Genomic DNA, 27,107 nt, shown 5'->3' with positions numbered 1-27,107 from the left:
GTCTACCTGTTTGTCATGAATATCTATTATTTCAATGCAATAATATTTAACATTGGGGCAATACTTTTTAATTTCCAAGAAATTCATACACTCACATGGCATCATTCTTCTTTGATGCTTTTGCAGTTGTAGACGAGAATAGGCATCTAGCGTCTCTAAAATGCATAGCTGTCAATTACAAGTATTAATCATCCATTCACTATTTGAATGACTGTATTATAAGAAAGTAAAATACTAAATATATCATTACCTCATTCCCAATCTATTTTCCTCTTCGACTTGGGAAATAGTTTCTATGAACTTGGTGGATGACCACCTTCAAATCATTATTCTCGTGTAGCTGATGCTTGTGATGGTATTTCAGGTTCAGGAAATTTGTTGAAACCCAAAGATTATTTAATCAACAACATAAAAATAATAGAAAAAATGTAATATTTAAAAATTCAAACATTATGTAATTTACTAGAAATAAAAGATGTCATTATTAAGATACTTACTAGCCTGGTGAAGTGCTCAATGGTCTTTTACCATTTCTACGAATGAGGGGATGCAGCTGTTATAAATTCTTTCATAACACATCAACTTAAACATTGACCCCATCAATGGCCATGTCTCATTGTCTACTGCCCTTAAGATCCTATAGATCAACTCTATGATGACAAGCACATCATGAACCTTATCCTATAATTAGTTCCTCACAACTATTTCCTTAACATACTATGCCATGGTATTAAAAAATGATTACATAACGGCTGTAACAACTGTTACAGGGCCAAAACAGTTTTTTTTTTTTTTTCCAAAAAGAAAAAAAAAAGCTTTAACAGCCCGTATCATAATGGTAACCGCGGTGGCTGTTATGACCACCCCTTACCATTATGGAATATCTTGTTGTGTGCACTTTAAGCGTCTCTGTTTCTATTCATTGTGTGCCTTAATCCTGAATAGGTTTCTCAATCCGCCCTTGTGCAACAACAATCTCTCTAATGCAATAAAGTTCATGGCAAACTATGTTGCCCCCGTCCGAACTATATCCTCTTTCCACTCCTTACGCATCGCTCCTAACAACTAAGAGTGACTATGTATGAAATTTGTCACTCTCTTCGCACTCTTGATGGTGGTCCTCTTTGAGTCCCTTCGCCCGATCACTTCTAGCATGAGGTCTATGCAATGAGCTGCACATGGGGTCCAATACAAATTATAATACATGTTCATTGGCCTCTTTCCATCTTGACAAAGACCTTGCCATTGTCTATCACAATTTGCATGAGATTCCTTAGGTTAACCTCTTGTATCACTACCTTTAGAAGGTTCTATATGTAGGAGTGATCCTTGATATTGGCGGAAGCATCAATTGTCCTCAAGAATAACGTCTGCTGTATACAGTAGACCACGATTGTTTTTGGAAACGATAATAACATGTTTTATTGAGTGAAGGCCAAGGCTAAAGAATACAAAATAAACAAAATACAAAACACTGCACCCTTACAACTCTATCTAGCTAGTTGGAATTTGATCACTGGCTATTACATTAGATGCTTGCGCCCATTCTATTACATTCAATTTTGCTCTATTGAAGACTTCAAAAAATCGACCCTTTCGATTTTTAAAACAACGATTATTTCTCTCCAACCAAATGCTCCATAGTCCTACTAACAAGCACAAATGCTAAATCCATCTCCAGACTTTAACTTTGCCCCCTCCGTGCCAAGCAAAGAAAAACTAATGTATTGAACTTGGATTAACCCATATAACTCTAAGCATGTTGAAAAAGCCGTCCCGCATCTTTGATGCAAAAGGATAGTGAATAAAGAGCTGATGGACCAATTCCTCGTTGTTATAGCATAATAAACATGAATTTGGGATTTTCATGCCGCGCCTTCGTTATTTGTCGATTGTGAGAACCTTTTTCCTACCCACCAACCAAGCAAACACTGCCACCTTGGAAGGAGCAATAAAAGCCAAACGTAGGCTGCATGGCACTCTACTTGGTCGAGATGTCCACCGTCTAGTCTCTTGTAGGACTTTATAGAGAACTTTCCAGATTTTTCAATGAGCCACGCCAAAGCATCTTCCTTCGAGGTAGATGGATGCTGACTTGAAAGTAATTCCAACAATCTAATCAACTCCTCCACCTCTTCATCATTCAAATTTCTTCTACAAGGAGGTGCCCACACAACTTCCTCACCATGAATAGAAAAACACCTCTCAACAGAAATACTTGGCTCGATGGCAACAATACCTACTAACCGAGGAAATATAATACTCAATTTTTGGTCCCCAACCCGCACATCTTCCCAAAATCGTATCTTCTTGCCATTGCCTAATGAGAATCCCACACACTGTCAATCCTTATTTTTCAATGAGTTCACCATCTTCCCTAATGACGAGGCCTTATACAAGGAAGAAGCTTTTGTCCATGTACCCTCCTCAACTCCATATTTTCTACCCAACGCATCTCTCCACAAACTTCCTCAATGCCAAACCTCGAAACCCATTTCCCAACAATGCCCCATTCATCATTTCCAAACTACGCAAGCCCACACCCCCCTAAGACACCAGTTACATACTTCTTACCATTTTACAGTGGAATGTGTGATTTTCTTTAGAAAATCCCACTTAATCTTTTCTAACTTAGCTACAATAGATTTTGGGCATTTGAAAGTAGACATGAAAAAAATAGGAAGATTTGACATTGTTGACTTTATTAGTGTCAACCTGCCTCCCAAGGAAAGATGCCTGCCTCCTCCAAGATGGCAACTTTCATTCAAATCTTTTGATAATTTTATCCCATGGATGCTTGGCCGGCTTCCCTATGCATAAGGGGAGCCCCAGGTATGAATATGGGAAAGAACTTGCTCTACATCCAAATCGTGTTGCAAAGCCCTCGACCTCACATAAGTGCAAAGTATCGTTTGCATACTGAAGATGTGAAATTTGAAAGTTGAGTTATCCATATGAAAACCTTCCATTAATCCTGTCGACACCCCTTGTTATCATTCTCCCAAATGCCTCCATCACCACCACAAATAAATAAAGAGATAATGGATTGCCCTGTCGCAATCCTCTAGAAGAGGAGAATACTCTTTTGGTGTTCCATTAACCAAAACCGAATATTTTGCCAATCGATCACAAACTTGCATCTAAGCCCTCCATTTCTCCTCATAACCTAGTCGCTGCAATGTGTAGTCGAGAAAATTCCAATCCACATGATCATAAACCTTTTCAATGTCTAACTTGCAGATGATGCTCTTCTTTCCTTTCCTTTTACAAGAATCAATGCATTCATGAGCAATAAGGACACTGTCCGCTATTTGTCCGTCTTTCATGAATGCATCTTGAGATTTTGAAATCACCTCGCTAAGAACCATACTAAATATAGAAGCCAATATTTTCACCAATATCTTATATGATGCCCCTAATAGGCTGATTGGCCTAAAATCCCTTGAACACTCTGCACTGTCTTTTTTAAGATTAAGGTAGTAAATGTTGCCGTGAATTCTATCGCCAAATGACGCGAATCAATGAACTCATGAATAAAGTCCAAATCATGTTTATCCATGCCCAATTTTTTTTGAAAGAATGCTAGTGGGTAACTATCTAGTCCAGGTGCCTTATCTCTCCCTAGCTCCGAAACTGGCCTTTCTAATGTTTCCGTCGACGCTGAAGATAAGGATGCAAAGGAGAGATTGTCAAGAGGTCTCAACCATTCTTCCCTTTTAAGCAGCTCTTTATAAAACTTAACCATTGCTGATCATACCTTATCCTTGCCTTCAATTCTTTCCCCCTCCCCTATGACTTGTTATTTTATTAGCCCGAGCACTTGCTATAGTGTGGGAAATTTTGTATTCTTATCTCCCTCTTTCAACCAAATTGCCTGAGAGTGCTGCCTCCATTTGATTTACTCCTCCCTTAGGCTGTGTTATATTTTGCTTTATAGACTTCCTTCCAAGCTCTCTCTTCCTCCGATAACTCTTTGACCTCTTCTTTTATATTAAGTGCCTGGATATTTTGAAGAAGTTTCACCGATTCCTTTTCATGAAGCTTCCACACCTCCTTTTTCCACACCATTATCTTCTCTTTTAACAATTTAAATTTCTGGAATAACTGAAAGCCCGCGTAGTCACCCCCTTGAAAGATGACCACCATTCTTTAAATTTCTCCACAAATCCTTCCACCTTTAACCAGGCAAACTCAAATCTAAAAGGATGAGGACCCCAATCCTCCTCTTCCACTTCTAAAATTATCGATCAATGATTGGACACAGGTTTTGGCAGACCCCTTTTGATGAACAAGAGGGTATTTTTCTATCCAGTCCAAAGAAACAAGAAATATATCCAATTGTGATTCAGTAGCATTAATCTGACGATTTGACTGCATAAACTTCATCCCTACCATCAGTAAATCTGCCATTTCATTCATGGCTATCCATTTTGAGAAGTTTTTCATATTGCGAGTTATCTGACCCCCATTTGATTTTTCATATGAAAACCTTACTACATTAAAGTCATCTCCCATGCACCATGGAAAGCTCCACTTATACATCCAACTCATCCCATAGAAGTGACCTATTCCTTGGGCTCAACAGACCATAAACAGACATGAAGATCCACCGGTAACCTGAAGATAAGTCGCGTAGTAGCACTGAAATCGGATAGTTGCTGATCAAACTTTCTACTTTCACCCAAATATTTAGGTCCAAAATTACACTGATTCCTCCTGCTAAACCTACTGCCTTAAGAGGTACCCATTCTTTAGGTCTCGCACCCCAAAAAGAATTTACTAACCACCGATCTACTACCTACAGCTTAGTCTCCTGAAAAAAACTACCATTAACACTTTGTATTTTTTATACAAATCCCTTATTTGTCCTCTTGTCTGCAGACAACCCAAACATCTGACATCCCCAGCAAATTATCTTCATTAAGAACTTGTCCTTTCCTTATTTGCCCATGCTGCAAGTCTAGGAGAGGACCAGTCATTGAATTTATTAATGCCCCCAACCTCTTTGACTGCCTGTGGTCACTTGCATCTTCTAATCTTTGACCATGCAGAAGTTGATGGTTAATCTGCCTCCCTTTCTTCTCCACAAACTCAAACAATTCCACAGTCTTCCAGCCTATCTCCGAAAGATACCCCCACAAACGGGCGATCTGAAAAGTTACATCTTTTATCCACTTCATCCCCTGTGCCATTGACACTCTACGAATGTGATTATGGGACGAAACAAAAGGAATGCTTGAATTGGACCTTAGGGGGTGTTTTCTTTTTTCATTTACATATGTATTTACCAGTAAATGGATAATGATTATTTACCTATGTAATTACAACATCCATCTTGATGTTGAAAAGAACCCATCGTACGTCCTTTTTAGGGAAACTTATTTCAACGGTTGTGATTATCATATGAGGATGATATTAGATCCATCTTATCCAATGGTTCAACATTATGAGAGATGGCCCACTTGGGGCCCGCATGTTGACAATGAGCTTGTTTGAAAAGCTTCCCATTCAAGAGAATTGAATTCATACTAGTCTCACATATAAAAATTGTGGGGCCCACCGTGATGTTTTTATCTTATCCACACCGTCCATTTGTTCTGCAAGCTCATTTTAGGGCATGAGCCCAAAAATGAGGCAAATCTGAAGTTCAAGTGGACCACACCAGAGGAAATGGTGGGAATTGAATGCCTAATGTTGAGAACTTCTTGGGGGCCACAAAAGTTTTGGATCAAGTTGATATTTGTCTATACCCTCCAAACATGTTAGTTTGACCTTATGAATGGGTTGGATGATATATACACATTCCTGTGGGTCCTATGAAGGTTTCAATTTTGAATGGCAGATGTCATTAACCCCTTGTTTCTAGTGGTCTGGTCCACTTGAGCTTCCAATCTACCTTGGTTTTGGGCTTATGCCCTATAATGAGATGGTAAAATGGATGGATAGCATAGATCAAATACGTCACTGTGGAACCCACGGATTTTGATGGTATTGAAGCCTCGTTCCATTTCATACTTTCTGGCACTGTTTTCAAGTTGTAATTACTGAGGTAGTTTTCACTTTAAACAAACACCCTTCAAAAGCAATTATTAACCATCTACCCCTATTTACATATGTAATTGAAAAAACAAACACCCTCTTAAAGGATGTTGCACCTCCACTTTGTGATCCTCTAATGCCTTTTGGTTCTGGATTGCTAACAGGACTGCTTCTACCACCTCTGCTAAGCGAGAACATAGATTCGGTGCGTTGCTGTATGCTTATTGTGATACTTCATGCCGAGGTTGATTTGATTCCATAGCCGGAATACCCATGGAAACTAATCTCGAGCGATTGCTAAATCCTGCATCCAGACTGACAGTTGCTGATGGTGTTTCAATTGAAACACCCACATCATCCATCTGTGTTTCAGTGCAGCTTAAGACCTTGATGCTGGCCTGTACCTTTGTTTGCGACAGCCCGTAATCCCTTTCATCTAGTTCATAAGACAACTCAACTTCCTTCTATGGTTGCAACATCTCTATCTGATCTTCTTCGATTCCGACAACAATTCTCGCTAACAGGTCCCCTCTGCTATGTCCTCCCATTTTGAACTTTCGCGCTTTGATGACTATCAGAATGACTGCACCCTCTGTTGCAAATAAAAAAAGGGTCGAGTGCACCCCCCCTCCTCCCCCCCCAAACACAAATAAAAAAATGCATGTGCGCAGCGATGAAGAGAAGATTCACATGCTACTCTTTCATTGCGCATGCAAGAGAAGAGGCGTCGAACTGAAATGTTGAGGCAATACCCAGACCTGACTTGAAAATGCTAACGTCACAGGAATATGTGTTGATGGAGTCTCCTCTTCCTTTTTTAGTTTTTGTGTCACAGGGAACACGCATCATGAGAAGGTTGTTTACTGCTTCGCCTCTCCCTTCTAGCTCCACGACAACTGAAGATTGCTGTCTGTCTATAATTAGACTGACCTCTTGTCTACATGTCACACTCCCATTCGGAAGCGTGGCGAGAGATGACTGCTGCTTATTAAATCTTTTGCATGCGTCTTCCCCTGGGTATGGTGGATCACGGGAACACCAAAATGTTCTATCTTCTCCAAACTTGTCATCCGCCATCACTGAGCTCTTGCAAGCCAAGGCTTTTGCTTCTGGATCTGTAATCTTCTCCTCTCTCACCATTTTCACTACAAATTTAAGCTCTCCCACCCTGATTGAAATTTCTTCTGGTGACGGCTGCAATTTCTTCTTCCTGATCAGAACTCTAGCAAAACGAATGTTTTCACTGCCTTTTGATATGGGGTCTATCATCACTACTAGATCACTTGATCCCTCGATCTCTGGAAAAACTTCATTAATTCAGAATTCCAAAGGAAGATTCCATATCTGATACCATATTTCTTCATACTGAAATATCGATCACTCTTCCCACCTTTGGATACCCCGGACCAACTTGTCTCTGTGGAGGTTAACTACAAGGAAGAATTGATCCGTATTGATATGAGAAATTGGATATACCTAAACGTCATGTTCATTTAAAGATTTGATTACCCACTCTTCTTCATCTATACTACAGTCATCGGCCCATGGCCAACCATTTCTCCGCTTCATCCTCTGAAATTCCTGGTTTTACAGATAATACAAAGCCGTTCTTTAATTCATTCCAGGTGTTTTCAAATAATTTGTATTGATTCTAACTTTCGGACCATTATCTGAATGTTCTTTCCAAACCCACACCTCTTTCTTTTGCTCATAACGATTGATTTCTGGCACCGTCTTTTTCCTTGCTTAACAACATCATGAAAAGAACTCATATCTTTCATTTGCTGATTTGCATCTTGATGCAGGACACATGATTTAATGCTAGCATGCAACGTGGAGATTATAAAAGAGTCCATAAAGTAATTCAATTAACAAAAGATGCTAGTCTACCAAGTAATTAAGAGTAAAAATAGGAAATAAATTCTGATTTAGCCTAAATCACATGCCCGCATGCTAAGAAATCACATAAATCAATTAAAACTAGGACCGATGGAAGGATAAAACTTTCAATTTAGCATATGCATGTTCTACACTCAATGGACAAATTTGTAGGTTTTATAATTAGGGTTAGGAAAGAGGAAAAATCTAAAATTAGGAAAATTTGGGTTCATGGGAATTGGTGATTTTGGAATTAGGGTGTTTTTTTTTTTTTTTTTTTTTAATTGAGGAAATTAAGAAATTGAAGATGTAGGTTTAGAAGGTTGTAATGGAAGGGAAAAGACGAAGACGAGAAGAAGAACAATACCTTTCGAAGAAGAAAGAGGAAGGATCTAAGATGAAGAATACCTTGGGGAATCCACCACCAAACAAGCTTCTACCCTTCCACAATTTGATTCGAAGGGAGAGTTTTTTTTTAAAATAATTTTATTTATTTATTTATTTTTTATTTTTAACCCTAGAAAACAATGAGGAGCTTCTCTCTTCTTTTTTTCTTCTCAAATCTCCAATTGGGTTGGAACTCCACCCACCCTGTGCTTTTATAATTAAAAATTCGGAATTAAAATCCAGCATAATTACAACTATGCCACTCACTTAAGTGGCCCATCATCCAAAATAAGAAAACTAAAACATATATTATCAATCTCAACCATTAAATAACTCATAAAAATAACAAATAACATAAAGAAAGTAAGATCAAAGTCCAAGGGGCCATGATCTAAAAGATCTGGTGGCCCGATGGCCTGATCGACAAGATTCAACGGTCGGATCGACACGAAATAGAAATCCTATAACTAAAATGATCTCTTAAGAAACCCATATGCATCATCCTAAGGTGGGGTCTTCTTGATGCACGTCCAATGCATGTGGGGTCTTCAAAATGGCCTGGCGGGCCCCATTTGGAACTCGTTTCCCATCCACAAAGAAAGTTGCGCTGATGTGGGTGGCCGTCGCTGTCTCTGGTACACCCGAGTAGGTCCTCTGATGTCCCCATCACATCTCTAAGCTGTGAAGTTCCACCCTCAGCGTATTCATTCGTACCCGTACTCCCCTTTTGATAAGAGTCCTGGTTTTTGCTCGAAATGATGCCACTGTTTATCTTCGACCTTTGTTAATTTCTGGTTGTTTCTTCTTTGCTTCTTTATTCCCCGACCAAAACATGCCTTTTGCACAACTAGTTTCTTCCCACCAAAACTTTCACCATTTAATAGATTAGTTGCTCCCTCCACTTCCCTCTCTAAGGTCACGTAGACAAATGCAAAACTGCGGTTAGCAAAGGAGCTAGAGCTTAAGGGATCACCACCTCCATGACCTTCTCTACTTTGCTAAATACTTTCTTGAAGTTGATCGGGAGCCAACTTTCCGAGAAACCTTCAACAAACAATGCCGAATACTTAGGGAGCATGTTTGGAGCTTTCTTCGTGAAAACCGACTTCTTCCTTCAAACTTCTATCCATGGCCTTTGATCTTCAACATTCCTTTCTTCATCAACATTGTTCGAATCTGTCAAAACCTTCTTTTCCTTATCAAAGATGGAAGCATTTGATCCACCCTCTTGAACATCCATCATTTTTGTTTTCGCCACTTTTCACCATTTTTTCCCAGTGGACCATTTAATTGATAATTGATAATTAGGTGGGCCTTGTACGCCCATCATACATCATAGTAATGCAGGAGCATTTTCACACCGGGCTTGAGTGGGGTAGCCCGTGGGATGCGAGGACACACTCGGGGTGGGTGACCCATGCGATTTGGGGCCCAGGGGGGAGGTCTCGTGTTCGAGACTTCTCACCGGGGGTGATTAATGCAGGGGCATTTTACATCGGGCTCAAGTGGGGTAGCCCGTGGGATGCGGGGACACACCCAGGGTGGGCAGCCCATGTGATTGGGGCCCACCAAGGGGGTTCGGCCGAGGTCCTAACCTATGAGATGTGGGACCTGGGCTATGAGATAAAGGGATTAATTTGCCATACTCTAATAGTTTGAGCTTTTAGAGCAAGTGGTTAATTGTCCTGCATCATATAGTCACCGTACAATTTATTTTAAAAAATGGAGAAAAGAAGCGAAATTTGCAATTTATATAGTGGTGGACGAGTTGCACTTTGCACCTGCCTTGACTCATATGAAATTGACTCAAATTGGTGTAACTAGTCCCGATTCTGCATGAGTTGGACTGATTTGGTCCTAATGTAGGTGATTTGTCCTATATGTATATTAAATTATATTATAAAACAAAACTCTAGTTATCGAAAGATACACTTATAAAAACTTCGATTTTCTTAAAATATTTCTCCAAAACAAATGGATTTTCTTAAATTTTTCATAAACATATTAGTGATCTTAAGTTTCTTGAAATCAAGGTTATATGAATGATTATCTTGTTTCATGACAAACAATGACTCCTATATTTATATAGGATATAAATACCAATGGATCCCATTTGGAAAAGGCAAAAAGAGAAAAAAGAAAAAGAAAAAGAAAAGAAAACAAAACAGAAGGAAAAGCAGTTCCTAGGAGTTGGAACCACTAATCATTACAGGTATATTTGTTGTTCCTACAAGAACTTGAATTGAAAGTACAAATCCATGGTTCAAAGCAGCAGTGCTATATGAAAGGGAACAATCTTGCAACAAGTTGAATAACTAAAACAAGTGATCTAGACGGATAAATGTGACATCGTGCCCTTATATCTATGAAAATCCCACTCAGATGTAACCACTTTGATCATATTTTTCACTTGATCCTTGATGCTAATGTGAATCAAATTATTTCCTAATTCAATCCTACTCCTAGAAGTTTCTACAAACTTCTTGTACTGTGTTTACAATAAAGAAAATAAAGTGAGAGGACTCAAAACTAGCTCAAAGTCTCTAACTAGAGTCCCTTTACTTTCCTAATCAATTAAATTTTCTTAAACTCACACTGAAGATCAAACCTATCCATGACCAACCTTGCTCCATGTGTTAACTCATGGTTATTCATCGACCCAAAACAGTACTTGCTGGCCAACTATCAGGTACTACCTAACTGCACAATGACATCACAGTCATCATGGTTGAAATTCCCGTGGTCTATTTGGCCCTTTCTGTTGTTATTATTATTATTATTTATTTATTTTTTTTTTTCCTGGGAGTTGACAACACGATTTTGGGTACTTTGCATGCCCATATGCATATAATCCCTTTTACAAATTGTTCAAGCAAAATGTAGTTTTTATTTTTGTGCTTTTTGTGGTCACTGCCACTGGCATTGATAAATCCCTATAACTGATTCTTTTATTTGATGCAATATTACCAGGTGATTCTGGTGTAATCTTGGGGACAGTGGATTCTTTTGGTCACCTTATTGTATCTCGAATAGATGGAAGTGGTCAAGGTAGTCTTTCCTTCTTCCCTTTCTATATTGAAGTTTGGAAGGCCCTAGGTGATAAGTTATTGTGTCCACACGAGCTCTGTCTTGGTGTTTAAGTGCAGTCACATTATCATTGGATGCTTCTGGTGCAATTTTTTCATGTGCATTTCAGGCACACGCCATCCTAATTTTATTGTATGCCTTGAGAATGTTGATTATTCTATTTAACGATCATCGCCATCTAAGTCTTATCCCAATTAATTGGGCTTAGCTATTTTATTTAACTATCTCCTCACAAATAAAGTCGTTGCAAAATACTTTGGTGAGCATGGTTCTGAATATTAGGGGGGTGGGGTGTATTGGCCCAGCCAAACAAGACACGATACGGGTGTGGTGCATCGGTATCTTCCCATATTGGTCATTTTTTTTTAAAGCTGAAAAAATAAGGGAAAAAGGAAAAATGAGATATTTAAGAATCTATCTTATAAAAAAAAATTAGACATGCATAAAATGGTGTATGAGTTTGTTGGTTTGACTTGTTGAAAGTCAACCAAATGGGCCCTAATTGAACACAAATTAAGTGTGATTTGGTGAATTAGGAGCCATTACATTGAAATATAACAAAAAGAAGATGGGAACATCAAATAGAATCTGAAGTTTACCCTTTTTTTTTTTCCCCCTTAATGGTCCATTCCGCTTCGATTTGTTGAATCCCACTCAAATCATTTTGTTTTGATCCCAAAATAGGTCTAGATCTGGCCTAAAATGACTTTCTAAGCTTCCACCATGATGGTTTACATGGAAAAAAGAAGAAGGAAAAATGAGTGAAATTTTGAAGGAAAAAAAAAAAAAAAAATCAAAATTGGGCCTTTATGAACGTATCGGCTGGTATCGATCCATATCGTTGGTATCCGATCCATATTGGCTATGACCCGATTTTCTTAGGGTCAGCTGATTTGGTCCCATATCACATATTGTATCAAGCTGATACGGATGCAATATGGCTGATACTGATAAGGAAAACTATGGTGATGAGTCTATTTTGTAGAGGTTTTTAAAAAAAAGTTTTTTTTTTTCCCCACCCATTAAAAGAGGTGTTGATTAGCTAATATGCAAGAGAAATGCTGAGAGTTACCTATAGAAGCTCACCTATGATCTTGCCCTTCTCATCACCATATAATGATGACTGCTCAAGTAGAAGGTTCAAGCGGAGATGTAGGACATGGATAAATACTCACTCTTTAATATGTCACCATCCATAAAATGGTGTGAAAAGGTAGATTGCGACCATGCTTGCAACGCGGCCGATCTGCAATTTCACATTTTCAATGAACAATCTGGATCATGGCATGGTGAGTCAGAAGGGTACACAACTCTCTAGTGCAATAGATCCATGCAATGCCTGACAGACTACCATGTTGTCGGTAATGGATTTCAGTGCAACAGTTTTATGCTGCAGACTGTTGCATTCAGATTTGTGGTGGTTAGCAATGGCTTATGTTACTAATTTATAACACTGATTTTTTCAGATATTGACCTACCTACATATTCAGTATTGCCTCGGGATTGTGGCGTAGGAGAGGGTAGTTGGGCAGGGATCTGTTTCAGTCCGAGTCACTGGTCCATGGTACCAAATCTTTTGGCATTTGAATATATGACAGATTGTTGGAATTCATGCGCGTATTATGTGAATGCCTTTCAGGTCTTTTGGGCTTTTTCCAAGTTCACTCTAAACAAAAGCACATGAATGCCAAACCCTATTCACAAGACTTATGCTCAGTACAAGTCATGTATGCTCCTTCTGCACATGTTATGCACTGAATTTTACTGATAGTATGTTAAAATTCAGTAGTCATATGTTCCATTCTGCATCTAAGAATTATTTAGCTGTTATCCTTTGTTTAATGTCATGAGTAATGATTAAAATTTCTCTTCCGAACCTGGATATAAGAAGTAATCATCTGGATATGCGAGTGAATGTTGCCTCAAGATATGGGCATATATTCTGCTTTCCTGTGGTTTTCTACTTTATCATTTGTAACGCCCCAAAACCCGACACCTGAGTATGGAGAGTTAGATCCTGAATTTGAGGGTGTCAACTAAATAATGGGTGGATGCTTTGATACCAATTCTTATAACGCCTAGGTTTTTGCAGCTTGAGTATAATACTTTTGAGGCGAAAGCCTGAGTATTACAATAGGGATACCTCACATGTGGGTGCATTTCCGACGTGCCAAGTAGTTAGATTTACATTTATACACATAATCAGAGTAGCTTTCATTCACGCAACGGGTATCAAAGATGAGCAAAGATAACCATACCATATAATATCAGGGCAATCTCAAAAAATATACAAGTCCAAAATCCCCTTTGCTAGGGACTATACTGATGCATGACATGAAATTCAAATATGATGTGCAAGATTTGCAGGCTTTAGATCACACTAGTTCAGAAACAATTACACAACATTCCATATCCCACACAGAAGTTCAAGCACTCAATCAAGGGGAATCTATGCAGGCCTAGGTCTACACAAGCTAGGGTTGGATCAATCAAAATTATAGACCAAACAATAATCATAGGAGGATAAATTCATCCACACAAGCACATAAATAATTCCCCAATCCAAGGGATCCACAGATTTCAATTCGGGAAACCCTACGGTTGAAGAAAGGGCATAAAATTGGGGATTCGAGTAATTTAGGTTTAGGGTTAGGGATTTGGGGTGAAAGAGGGGTGAAAGAGAGGAGAGAGACGAACCAGAGAAGCACCACACGTGTGGACAACGATGAAGGCCCAAACGCACGTGCGCTGGAGGTGTCCCGCACGTGTGTGGGGCCTAAAAATCAGAAAACGGCCAACTTGGTCCTGGTCGGCCAAGGGTGGACCAGAAAACCCCCAAGTTTCGTGACGATCCGACGATCGGTTTGTGCGCGGTGCTCCACCGAAGTTTCAACCCTCCTACAGGGCCGGATTTTAGAAATCCGCTGTAGAAAAGAAACGTCGGCAAAATATTGATGGATTTGCAGGGAGGATGGCCGTAGGAGGAGAAATATGGAAGGTAGAAGATGGGAGCGAATCAGGATGAGTGTGGCTTCGCACCGCGGTAGTCAGCCCTTTGAGGAAGGGAGGGTTTCACACCCAATTGGATTTCCACAACTTAGAAACTCAGAGAAGCAGAAAAAATGCAGGAATTTTATTAATCTTCAATGAGAAAAAAGACTACAAGGGGGGCCTATTATAATAAAACCTTATACCTCAAAACTTGTGCCATGTACGCAACCTATTACTTGGAGATGAAGTAATCAAAATAATAACTAATCAAAGCAATCTAAACCGTCCATGATATTCCTAACAGCAATAATAAGCAAAACCCAAAGTACTAGATTAATTAGAATAGTGGGCCACGATCATGAGAACCCATGGTGGGATTCACATAACTATTGGGTTCACTCCAATGAACCAAAACGCAGTCCTCTAATTAAGAGGCCCTCGCTAGATGTCGTCATTGATCCGGATCGATGGTGGAGCCCTCCTTGCATATGTGCGTAGGGGGGCGTGCGTGTGCGCATGATGTCCCCATCATATACAATCCACAATATCTAAAATGGACAGGAGACAACGAACAAAGGGAATACTAAAATCTACGGGCTGTGCTCGCGTAGCTCAACCACACTATCGTAAGGCCTCTCAACTCCCAGTTCCCCACCAGGCTCTATGCGAGTGCCCTCATGCGCATCACCATCTTACGCTGCTCTTGAATCATCTGTATATGTCAAATGGGAAGTCGTCAGTGCCAATGTAATGAAGAAATACCCTCAAGATTATGCCCACGACATATTAGCCAAGTAAGGTCTTTAAACAGAAGCAAAGATTCTCTCACATATAGTTCGTACATGATGTCAGGTATAGTCGCAAAAAGTAAACCCCAAACACATACAAATCACTAAAGGTTATACATGTTATTCTCGCGTACCAATGAAATGTAGCAACAAGACATGTAATTCACAAGTTGAGTCTTATTGAAATGCATGAATACATGAAATGCACATCTACCCAGCAAGAGGACATCCCATAGTGAACTAATCAGCCAATAAAATACACTTGAGGCACAAACCATACTGACTAGACACCCAGTAAAATCCACACAAAAGGACAACCCATAATGAACTGGTCACTCGGTAAATACTCAAAATGTATGACCCATAGTGACCAACCACCCTGTAAAATCCACGTAAAAGGACGACCCATAGTAAACTAGTCAACTGTTAAAATAATCCCAGGTACGGTCCATACTGGCTAGCCACCCAATAAAATCCGCGTGCTGTGGATGCGCAATTAGCCCATCCATCATTAGTCCAATTTACAAGTAATCCATTTATGATAAATCCGTTCGACAAGTGGCCCTTTCAAAATTGATAGCTACATAATAAACCAACCGATCCTTTCCATCGAAAGTCCAATTAGGGGTGCACAAAGGGTTCAACCTGGAAAAGCCGCTTAGGCAATAAAGTCCGTTAAAGGACACAAAAAATGGTTCATCTTAAAAAGTCCTGTTGGGCACAAATATATCAGAAGATGGAATTCATCAAACAGGTTCAAATAGCTCCCCATATGGCGAGGCCATGAGTCCAATGTGTGCTTTCATCAATTCATAAAAGTGGCAATACGAACTACATACACACAATTCATAAGAATGGCAATCGAACCACAAATAATTCACAATCCTCCACAATTTCTACGATTCTAGGCATATTAACAATCTAGTAAATGAACTTATAAGATAACAATTTTAGTTCATAATCGAGCGAATTATATGTGAATTTCACATGTGACCATAAGTTTCAAGAGCTGCAAACAATTTCAGGAAACAATATGACGCATATATGGAAATGAATGGGGAACTAAAATGTTGGGAAAAGCTTGATGGGTATATCTTCACCTGGAATTGGGTTTCCTCGATTCCACCCGATGTGCAAGGGTTGGGGAGAATTTCCAATTACCTAGAATCAATTCTAAATGGACTCAATTTAAGCTAGGTTAATCTCTAATTGAATTTCAAATAATAAAAATTAGGGATGGTGTCACCTCGAACGACTACGACCTGTCGACTAGACTTGGCTAAACTCGCATGCAGCTGGGCTGATTCTATTGGCAATTAGAAACTTGAAACCCTAACATGAACCAACGCAACGAGTTAGAATTTCTCGAAATACAAAAGGACGGGAAGGATAGCTCGCCCAATAACTCGGTCCGACATTGGGTTGCCAGGAGCATACGGAATGGCATGCATGAGCTGATTAGAGGCCAAGCAATATGCGTGTGTTGTGCGAAGAAGATCCAAAGTCACTCATCCGACCCGAATTTGACGAAGGGCAGTCGAAACAACTTGGCAGGGTTGCAAGCGCCTGGTGGGCTCGAACCAACAGCCCACTATGATTCTAACTTCACCTATTATCTCCTGTAACACAATTTGGGCTAGGCGCGCCGATGCCAGACTCCCCGACGATTCGTGGTGGCAATATCCTGCTACTCCACTCACTTTCTCCTTTTCACTCCTTTTCTCTTCCCCACCCTCTCTCTCAACTGAAGTTTGAGGATAGAAATGAAGGGAAAAAAATAAATTTGAAAAAGGCTTTATATCCTTCAAACATGTAGTTTGATGGATCGTGAGTGCACACTAACGAGTGTTTGTCGGTCGAACCGACAGGAACCGACAGAGCACAACTTTCTTTGGTTTTCAGGTTTACATAGTCGGTTGGATCGATAGGTCTGTAAGTTGAGCTGACAGAGCATCATCTCATCTTATAAATTGAATGTTTCACTGTTTTAGGGTCCTAGGGTCTAATCTTTGTGTTCTATTGGTTAATTGCTTGAATAGAACATTCAATTTATTGCATTTTAACGAGGATTTCATCTGACCAAACATTAGGGTTCGGATAGACAAGGGATCCAATTATTCCAGGTCCCACAATTGCTATTGTACAGTTTACTCTATTTGTGTGCAAAGTCTAATTAAGTTCGAGTTCCCAGAAAAGAGGTTGCGATTGCAAGTTCTGATGTTTCCGAGTTTATACGCATGTGATTGCAGATTTTAATTGAGGAATTTCTGGCAACACTCTAGGACATCCAATACCAGGGTATTGGAGGGCCGAGGTGTTACAACCTATTCCCCCTTAAAATAATTTCCTCTTCGAAATTTTCTAATGTTTTTGTCGTAAAACTAAACAGAGACATTCTAACTCCTAATGCCTAAGCTCTCTTTGTGCTCATCTTGGTAGGTTTGTGTGCAAGTGGACGTTTGTATTCAACTTACGCAAACCCGACTTATTTACGATCTACCTTACCTCCCTCACCAATGACACTACTAATCAAACATAAGCCCCTTGTCTATATCTACGACTTATACAAAATGATTACATGGGCAAGCCTTGCAACAAACTACTCTAACACTCTCCCTAAATCCAACAATTTTTGCGTCTAAAAAGGATCTACAATTCCTAGTTCAACACGTTTGGTTGGATATCGATCCCCCCCCGTCAGCAATTGACAAAGACCGAACACTTGGAAACGCCGATGAGCACTATAAGGCACAAGTACACCTAGAAGCATATGCATCCACAGCAGGACAACACCACAAACATACCCATAAGCGTAGGAATAAGCAACAAGATAAATGGCAAGCATACACTGATAAAGAGATAAATGCAAACACGATTTCAAGGCACAATATACTTAAGAGTCCAATAAAGAACGTGAACAACTAATACATATTGGCACATGTCCGGGACAGTCAAAAGGTACAACTAAAATAAAAAATCATCAATGACTCGTATCAACAACAATATACCGTCTATCCTGAGTTGTTGGGGGAGGGAACATCTCCCCTGTGGTGGAAGCTGGATGCCAAGTCCTTGATGTAGCGATGGATCCTCTGTAGCATCTGCTCCATACGCGTCTACCTCTCTTCCATGCGAGTCAGCTGCTTGCCCATCTCTGCCTAGTGCTCAATCGCAGTAGAGCCTGAACATCAGGTGCAGGCTGGGTTGCTGACGACATAACACGTGGAGAAGCTGGATCAACATTTGGTGAAGCGGGAGACCCGCTCTCCAAAGACGTGCTGGAGGAGATGGTGGGACAATCACTTGGGGCTGAGTGGGAGCCCGTGGAGGATGCAGGTCCATCTTCCAGATGTTATCCATTGCGATAAGCTTTATGGGGACGGGGCGCTCAGAAGGGTTCGCAAACCCACACTCCCAGGCCAGCATGCGGATGAGGTGGCTGAACAATAGCGTTGAAGAGTGGCCAGAAGTCAGGACCGACACAATTTGGTGTGCGATCAGGGAAGGAAGGCATAGGGGTTGGTGTTGGCTCACCCGGTATAAGGTCTCCACCATAAAAGGGGTCAGGTTAGTGCAACTACCCGCTCGTGGGATACATGTTTGAGGCGAAGATGAAATGTAAGATGCTGAATTGACAATCATTTCTGACACCCGCAAGGGATTCCCCTAATACCGGGCGACATTCCGGCCGTCGGCTATTGCACAGAAACCTAGTCCACTCCAATCTTTGGGCTTCAGGAGCCAAATTGGACTCGGAAGGGACAAACTTGGATGGTGGGATGTGAATCAAACGACCAATGATGGCCAAAGTCACATGGGTGACTATCCCATCATATTCAACATCGAAACTAGGAGGGTCCATGTATGGGGCCAGAGCATCTAGAGAAAAAGAGACGAACTAATGTCTAGTACACAAGGCCATCAAATGACAAAATGGGGAGTCCCAACCAATATAGGCAAGCAACTCTGTCACTAAAAACGCTTGGAGACAGTTGACTTGGACTCTATACTTGCATCTAATTGTACGGGATAAGAATCTCACTAGAGAGGCACCTAGGGCCTCAACCTTTTCTCCCAACGATGAATCTATAGAGGAATTAGAATACAAGGGTTTTGATGGAGATGGTTCTTGCGACGGTCATGACCACAATGAGGGATCGATTTGGTGCACGTGGAGGTTAACGCGCCAACGTCATGTCGATCCTTGGTACGACGTTCATCTTGGGCTGAGGTGCGAGTACGAGGCATTTTGTACGATCGAGCAGGGGAAAAATGAGAAAACAAAGGTAAAGGGGGGAGAAAGACCACAATACGAATGGAGATTAGAGGATCTTGGGGGAAAATTGGAGGATTTGAGGACAATGTAGGGGAGGAAAAGTGAGACCGATGCAACCTTAGGGCAAGGAGTCGGGGGAAATGAAAAATAGGAACGAATTGAGGGTTTTAAATGAAGCTTGCACGCTATCAGTTGGACCGATAGGAGCCAATGGTTCTATTTGTTGGACCGACAGAACACAATTTCCCTGCTAGTTCATTTGATCTCAGTCGGTTGGATCGACAAGTGTTGTCAGTCGAACCAACAGTGCCCCAAGGTGACTTTTTATTCTCCTAAGTGCAAATGGGTGTCTAAGGTGTTTTAACAAGGATTTTCCCTATCTAAGGAATGATATAAGGCATCTCCCCCCCCCCCCCCCCCCTCGTTTCTAGTTAGGGCTGTACACGAACCGAGTTAGCTAGCTTGCTTGACTCAACTCGAAAAAGCTCAATTCGACTCGGTTCGAGACTGAGTTCGAGCCGAGTCGAGCTGAATTTTTGAGCTCGAAAAAATTTCAAATCGAGTTCGAGCTTGCCAGAGCTTGACTTGACTCGAATCGAACCCAACTCGAATCCGGCAAGGAAGGTATGTATATGAAACAAGTACCCTCTTTTCTTGATTTTGATGTTGCCTACAAGGTGTTTGATGAAATACTTGTAAAACCGTTGCTGCTGTTTTACATATAGTGAGATTTTGAAGGTGCGGTCCAAGTGTTTGTGAAAATACTGCACAGGCGAACTTGGCTGGAATTGGCCTGAGCTGCTGATCGAACCGATATGAGTTGGCCAGTCAGGCTCGAGGACCGAGTTGAGCCGAGTTTGAACTGGGTTCGACTCGTGTACACCTTTATTTCTAGTGTTCGGGCTAACATGGAAGGACAATTGTAGTGGGCCTGAATTCGATACGTTGAACCTCCACCTGGCCGAGGCAGCGAGTTCATTGGTACCATTCCTTAATCCTGGTAAATCCCGGTCTTTTGCTTGATTAAAGCATTGAGTCCATTGGTGATTACCCAAGATTTAGAATTTGAATCAAAACGTGTATACTTCGTTGAAACACGGTTCTGTAAGTCTGTGCTCCCGATCATACTAGACGCCTGGGGAGTGTTATGCCAATCCCTATCTTCAAAGTAAATAGGCGCCTCGTGCCTACGAGGAATTGGCCCCAAAGGTCAATCCTTGGTTGAACCCAGTGTTTTAAATATCGATGATATCATCCGATATATCCCATGATATATCTTGTATCCCACCTGTGCGATACAAAACGCACAAATAGTGCGATATATCCCATGATATATCTTGTATCCCACCTGTGCGATACAAAACGCACAAATAGTGCGATATATCCCACATGTTCGATCCATTGAGCATTTTCGATTTTCGATCCCTTTTTTTTTTTTTTTTTTGTTTGTGTAAATCGTGTTAAATCCGTGTCAAATTGTTACAAATCCATAATTTTTCATGTTTTGCATGAAAAATCATGGATTGGGAGCTTCGATTTCAAAATTTAGAGGAGATGGGTCGAGTTGCGGAAAATTGAAAAAAAAATAAATCAAAACTTTCCAATTTCTTACAAATTGGTTGCAATCTTTGTGTCCAAACATAAAATCAAACATGTATATAACCTGATCTAGTGATTCTTCTTTTGCTTTTGAAAGTATTACTTGTGTTTCCACATGTCTTCGTACATTGATAAATTATATGAATAGACTTTGAATATACTTGTATCAATTCAGTTAGACAACGCATATATTAGGACCCCATACAAAGAAAACCTATTATGCACATTTTTGTTTTAAAATGTTTGATTTATAATTGTATTGATGTCTTTTTTAACAATCACTGAAGTTTCATTAAAATATTCAACCAATTTTCCAATGTTTCCCCATGTTTCCAACAATAGCCATACATTATGCGATACAACTGATATATTCCATGCGATAACTGATAGGTATCCATATCCCAAGAATGCAATACGTAACATGATACCGATATTTCGAACACTGGTTGAACCTAGGCTTTAGTGCAACTAATTTCGCGAAAAATAGATGTGATTAGAAGCGTTACATCCTGGGAGTCTTTCGCCCCCAGTGTATCTGTAGATTAAAGCAACTCAAGAATTGAACCCAATTTAGCTGACTATCTGGTGCATCACCCGAAGAATCTTCAAGCTTAATCTCATATATTTTGTTAGATTCACCATTGATAGGGTCGAGAAACCGGCCTGACTCTGCAGATTCTCTAGTATTCCATCTACTGTCGGCATTTCTACGGTTTTTCTGCGACTCAGATTGCCCTAAAATTTTATAGGATTGCTAAGGGGTGAGATTATGACTTCCGGAGAAGTTACCCAAATTTCAGGACTTGCAACCTATCTAGGGTAATTCATAGACATCAAACGGGTCTAGACTTTCATCCTACAAGGTGAGAATTCATCGAAAACTCCACGAATCCAACCTTAGCCATTTCTAATTGCCATGACTTGTGGAATTGGTTGTTTTTAACCTAGAAAAGACTTTAAACATCTAAATTCCAGATTCACAATTTCTTCAAAGGTCAACGTCAAGTAGGGTTCTTGTTTGATCTAACGTGCATTATAGTGGGCAACTTTCTTCCCATAACATCACAATTTAACTTCTAAGTTAGAAGGCTACCCTAATACCTTTCAAGGGGGCCTAAAATTTGGTGTTTCTATATTCTCGGACCTCTCAAAATTTTCATCCCAACATTAAGTTCTTGGTTGTTGTATATGTCCCATTCCCAAGGCCCAGTTATCTCAAACTTTGCTCTGATACTACCTCTGTAATGGCCTAAAACCCGACACCCGAGTATGGAGACTCAAATCCGGAATACGAGGGTGTTAACAAAATAATGGACATATGCTTTGATACCAACTCTCGTAATGCCCTGATTTTCACGGCTTGAGTATAATGCTCTCGCGGTGAAAGCCTTAGTATTACAATAAGGATACCTCACACGTGGGTGGATTTCCCACGTGCCTTATGATTTTATTTACGTTTACGCATAATAAGAGTAGCTTTCAATCATGCAACGAGTATCAAAGATGAGCAAAGATAACTGTACCATATAATATCAGGGCAACATCCAAAAATATACTAGTCCAAAATTCCATTTGCTAGGGACTACAAACCACAATATCCAAAATGGACAGGAGATGCAACCAACAAAGGGAAGACTAAAATCTACAGGCTGGGCTCGCGTTGCTTAACCAGACTATCGTTAAGGCTCCTTAACTCCTAGCTCCCCACCAAGCTTTACACGAGTGCCCTCATGTGCATCGCTATCCCTCGTTGCTCTTGTATCATCTGTATATGTCAAATGGGAAGGCGTCAGCGGCCAACATAGTGAACAAATACCCCCAAGATTATTCCCACAACCTGTTAGCCAAGTAAGGTCTTTAAACAGAAGCAAAGATTCTCTCACATATGGTTCGTACATGATGCTAGGTATAGTTGCAAAAAGTAAAACCCCAAACACTCATACAAATCACCGAAGTTTATACATGTTATTCTTGTGTACCAATGAAATGTAGCAAAATGACATGTAATTCACAAGTTGAGTCTTATTGAAATGCACATCCACCCGGCAAGAGGACATCCCATAGCGAACTAACTAGGTGGTAAAATTCTCTGAGGTAAACTCCATACTGACCAAACACCTGGTAAAATCCACGCAAAAGGACAACCCATAATGAACTGGTCACTCGATAAATAGTCAAAAGGGTACGACCCATAGTGATCAACCACCTGGTAAAATCCATGCAAAAGGACGACCTATAGTAAACTAGTCAAATGTTAAAATACTCCCAGGTAAGACCCATACTGGCTAGCCACATAGTAAAATCCGCATGCCGTGGATGCGCAATTAGCCCAACCATCATTAGTCCAATTGACGAGCAATCCATTTATGATAAATCCATTCGACTAATGGCCCTTTCAAAATCGGTAGCTACATAATAGACCAACCGATCCTTTCCGTCGAAAGCCCAATTAGGGACACATAAAGGGTTCAAACCGGAAAAGCCAGTAAAGTCTGTTAAAGGACACAAAAAATGGTTCATCTTAAAAAGCCCCGTTGGGCACAAATATATCAGAAGATGGAATTCATCAAACAAGTTCAAATAGCTCCCGTTAAGGCAAGGCCACTAGTCCAAGGTGTGCTTTCATCAATTCATAAAAGTGGCAATGCGAACCATATACACAATTCATAAGAATGGCAATCAAACCACAAATAATTCACAATCCTCTGCAATTTCTACAATTCTAGGCATATTGACAATCTAGTGCATGAACTTATAAGATAATATGTTTGGGTTCATAATCGAGTGAATTATACGTGTATTTCACTGGTGATCATAAGTTTCAAGAGCTATAAACAATTTCAGGTGACAATATGATGCATATATGGAAATGAATACAGAACTAAAATGTCGGGAAAAGCTTGAAGGGTGAATCTTCACCTGCAATTAGGTTTCCTTGATTCAGAAGCACCCGATGTGCAAGGGTTGGGGGGGAATTTCAATCAATTCTGAATTGAATTAATCAGGTTAATCTCTAATTGAATTTCAAATAATAAAAATCAGGGATGGTCTCACCTCGAACGACTACGACTTGTCAACTAGACTTCACCAGACTCGCGTGCAGCTAGGCTGATTTTATTGGCAGTTAGAAACCCGAAACCTTGACATGCACAAACTCAACGAGTTAGAATTTCCCAAAATTCAAAAGGACGGGAAGGATAGCTCGCCCAGTAACTCAATCTGACATCGGGTTTCCAGGAGCATGTAGAACGGCACACATGCGTTGACTAGAGGCCAAGTAACATGCATGCGCTACGTGGAGAAGATCCTGAGTCACTCACACGACCCGAATTCAATGAAGGACAGCCGAGATAGCTTGGCAGGGTTGTAAGCGGCTAGTGGGCTTGAACAAACAGCCCACCACGATTCTAACTTCCCCTACTATCTCCCACAACACAATTTGGGCTAGGCATGCCGATCCGAGGTGGCAATATCCAGCTTCCTCACTCACTCTCGCCTTTTCACTTCTTTTCTCCTCGTCATCCTCTCTCTCAGCTTATGTTTGGGGATAGAAATGAAGGAAAAAAAAATGAAGAAGGCTTTTTATAGCCTTCAAACACGTAGTTTGGTGGTTCGCGAGTGCACACTAAAGAGTGTTTATCGGTCGGACTATTAGGAACCCCGACAACTTTGTCGTTTAAACCGACAAAGCACAAATTTCTTAGGTTTTTAGGTTTGCACAATCGGTCGGACTAATAGGTCTGTAGGTATAATTGACAGAGCATCATCTCATCTCATAAATTGAAATTTTCATTGTTTTAGGGTCTTGAGGTCTGATCTGTGTTTTATTGGTTAATCGCTTGAATTGAACATTCAATTTAGTGCATTTTAGTGGTAATTTCATCTGACTAAACATCAGGGTTCGGATGGATGGGGGATCTAATGATTCCATGTCCCACAATTGCTATCGTACAGTTTGGTCTGTTGGTGTGCAAAGTCTAATTAGGTTTGGTTTCCCAGAATAGAGGTTGCACTTGCAAGTTCTGATGCTTCTGAGTTTATATGAGCGCGATTACATATTTTAATCGATGAATTTTTGGTATCACCCAAGGATTCGAGGGCCAGGATGTTACATCATTACATACCTATTTTGATGGGGACATCATGCGCACACCCCCCCACCCTACGCACATATTCAAGGAGGGCTCCACTTTCGATCTGGATCGATGATGACATTTTTGGAGGGCCTCACGATTAAGGGCTGTGTTATGGAGCATTGGAGTGGACCTATTCATCATATAAATTCTACCATCGGATCTCATGATCGTGGCCCACTACCTTAGATGATCTAGGATTTTGAGTTTTGACTATTCTCGTTATTAGAAACATCATGAACAATTTTGATTACGTAGATTAATTATTATTTTATTTACTTCAACTTTAAGTATTAGTGTGCACACATGGTGCAAGGGTAAAATTGTCTTTTGAGGTTTAGGGTTTTCTTATAAATAAGCAACCCCATGTAGGTATTTTCAATGAATTTTATGAATAAAAGTTGTGCGTTTTTCTTTTTCTCAATCTCTTTGGGTTGAAGAATCGAATTGGGTGTGAAACCCTCCCTTCCTCGAAGGGCTAACTACCGTGGTGCGAAGCCACAACCATCCCAAATTATTCCAACTTCTTACACCCCACATCCATCATCTTCTACATCAAGGTATCCTGTATCGATATCAGTTAGTGTAACGGTGCCTTCCGATACCGATACGGATACGGGGGTGTAATGACGATACGGGGGCGTAACGGACCATAACGGTGCAATTTTATTTTATTTTTTGACAAAAATATTAAAAAAATATGGATTAAATCCGGAATATTCTAAGCATTCCAAATATGCATTCATTTATAAATTGGAACATGTTTATGGTGTTGTAACGTTCCACTCTTTGGTGAGAAGTTGTATCGGACTGTCTGATGAATTTATGAACCAGATAACTTGAATTTGACTGCAAAATTCATATATTTAATTTTCTAAATATATAATTTATATACTTAACAATTCGATATCATTTCTCCCAATAGTTCTTTAAAAAAAATGAAATTAAATTCAGGTAGATGGCGTTGCCAATTTGGGGTTGACTTGGAGGACCAATCCATGCCCCATATCAGCTTCAAATCATGTAATTTATTGGCATTATCCCACTTACGAATTGGTGGGCATTTATTGGATAGCGAATCATGAAAAAAATCAAAAGGCCCTATTTTAAAAAATAAGCGTCCACAAATTAACAATTAAAACTATTCAAACAATTTGATTTTGGCATTATGAGTTAGCAACTACAGTTCATAATTTAATTGGTAAATTTTAAGTTAATACATGTCTCGTGTACAATTTTTTTAAGGGCCCGAATTAGACGGGACTCGGATTGTGAAGTGTAGCACATGAGTGTCAAAGTTTTTTGGGCCCCACCGTGATGAATGTATTATATTCACACCGTCCATCCATTTTGCCAAATAATTTAGGGCATGAGCCCAAAAATGAGGCAGATTCAAAGCTCAGGTGGACATTTATTCGACAGTGAAAAATGAAAAATATCAAATGGTCTTATTTCAAAAAACAATTGGAAAAAAAAAGAAGGTAAATCCAGATCTCAGGTGGACCACTAGTGGGCCAGGCGGGCCACCTCGATGTATTTGTATATCAATGCCATCAATCTGTTTTGCCAACTCATTTTAAGGCATGGTCCAAAAATTCAGGTAGATCTAAATCTTCGGTGGACCACTAGTGAGTATTCCTTTAAAAGTGGGGCCTACCTCAATGCATTTGTTGTATATCCATGTGGGCCATCCTTTTTGCCAACTTATTTTAGGGCCTGGTCCAAAAAATGAGGCTGATCCAAATCTTAGGTGAACCACAAAATAAGGATTTAATTCCCACCATTAAAAATTTCTTAAGACATTTTTTTAATTTTTTGATCAAGCTACTAGTTGTGTTATCCCTTCATCAAGGTCAAAGTTTATGTGACCTTATCAACAAGTTCGATGGAAAATAAACATTATAGTGGACGACATGGATATACTACACA

General features: G+C 40.1%; 1 protein-coding gene across 17 annotated transcripts in view; it reads left to right on the top strand.

The window, feature by feature from the left end:
* The window catches only part of LOC131235550 (uncharacterized), a 79,003-nt gene that overhangs the window by 19,677 nt on the left and 32,219 nt on the right, over nucleotides 1-27,107 (top strand). For all 17 annotated transcript variants that reach the window (XR_009166205.1, XR_009166208.1, XR_009166209.1 and 14 more), the window contains 2 exons: nucleotides 11,275-11,352; nucleotides 12,858-12,955. Coding sequence is in view for 10 of the 17 variants with exons in the window: in XM_058232747.1 (XP_058088730.1) it covers nucleotides 11,275-11,352; nucleotides 12,858-12,955 (176 nt within the window). In the remaining 7 variants the exon portion in view is untranslated. The remainder of the gene's footprint in view (nucleotides 1-11,274; nucleotides 11,353-12,857; nucleotides 12,956-27,107) is intronic.

This window comes from Magnolia sinica, chromosome 19, assembly GCF_029962835.1.
Source record: "Magnolia sinica isolate HGM2019 chromosome 19, MsV1, whole genome shotgun sequence".
Lineage (NCBI taxonomy): Eukaryota > Viridiplantae > Streptophyta > Magnoliopsida > Magnoliales > Magnoliaceae > Magnolia > Magnolia sinica.
This window is presented reverse-complemented; position numbering and strand designations above follow the sequence as displayed.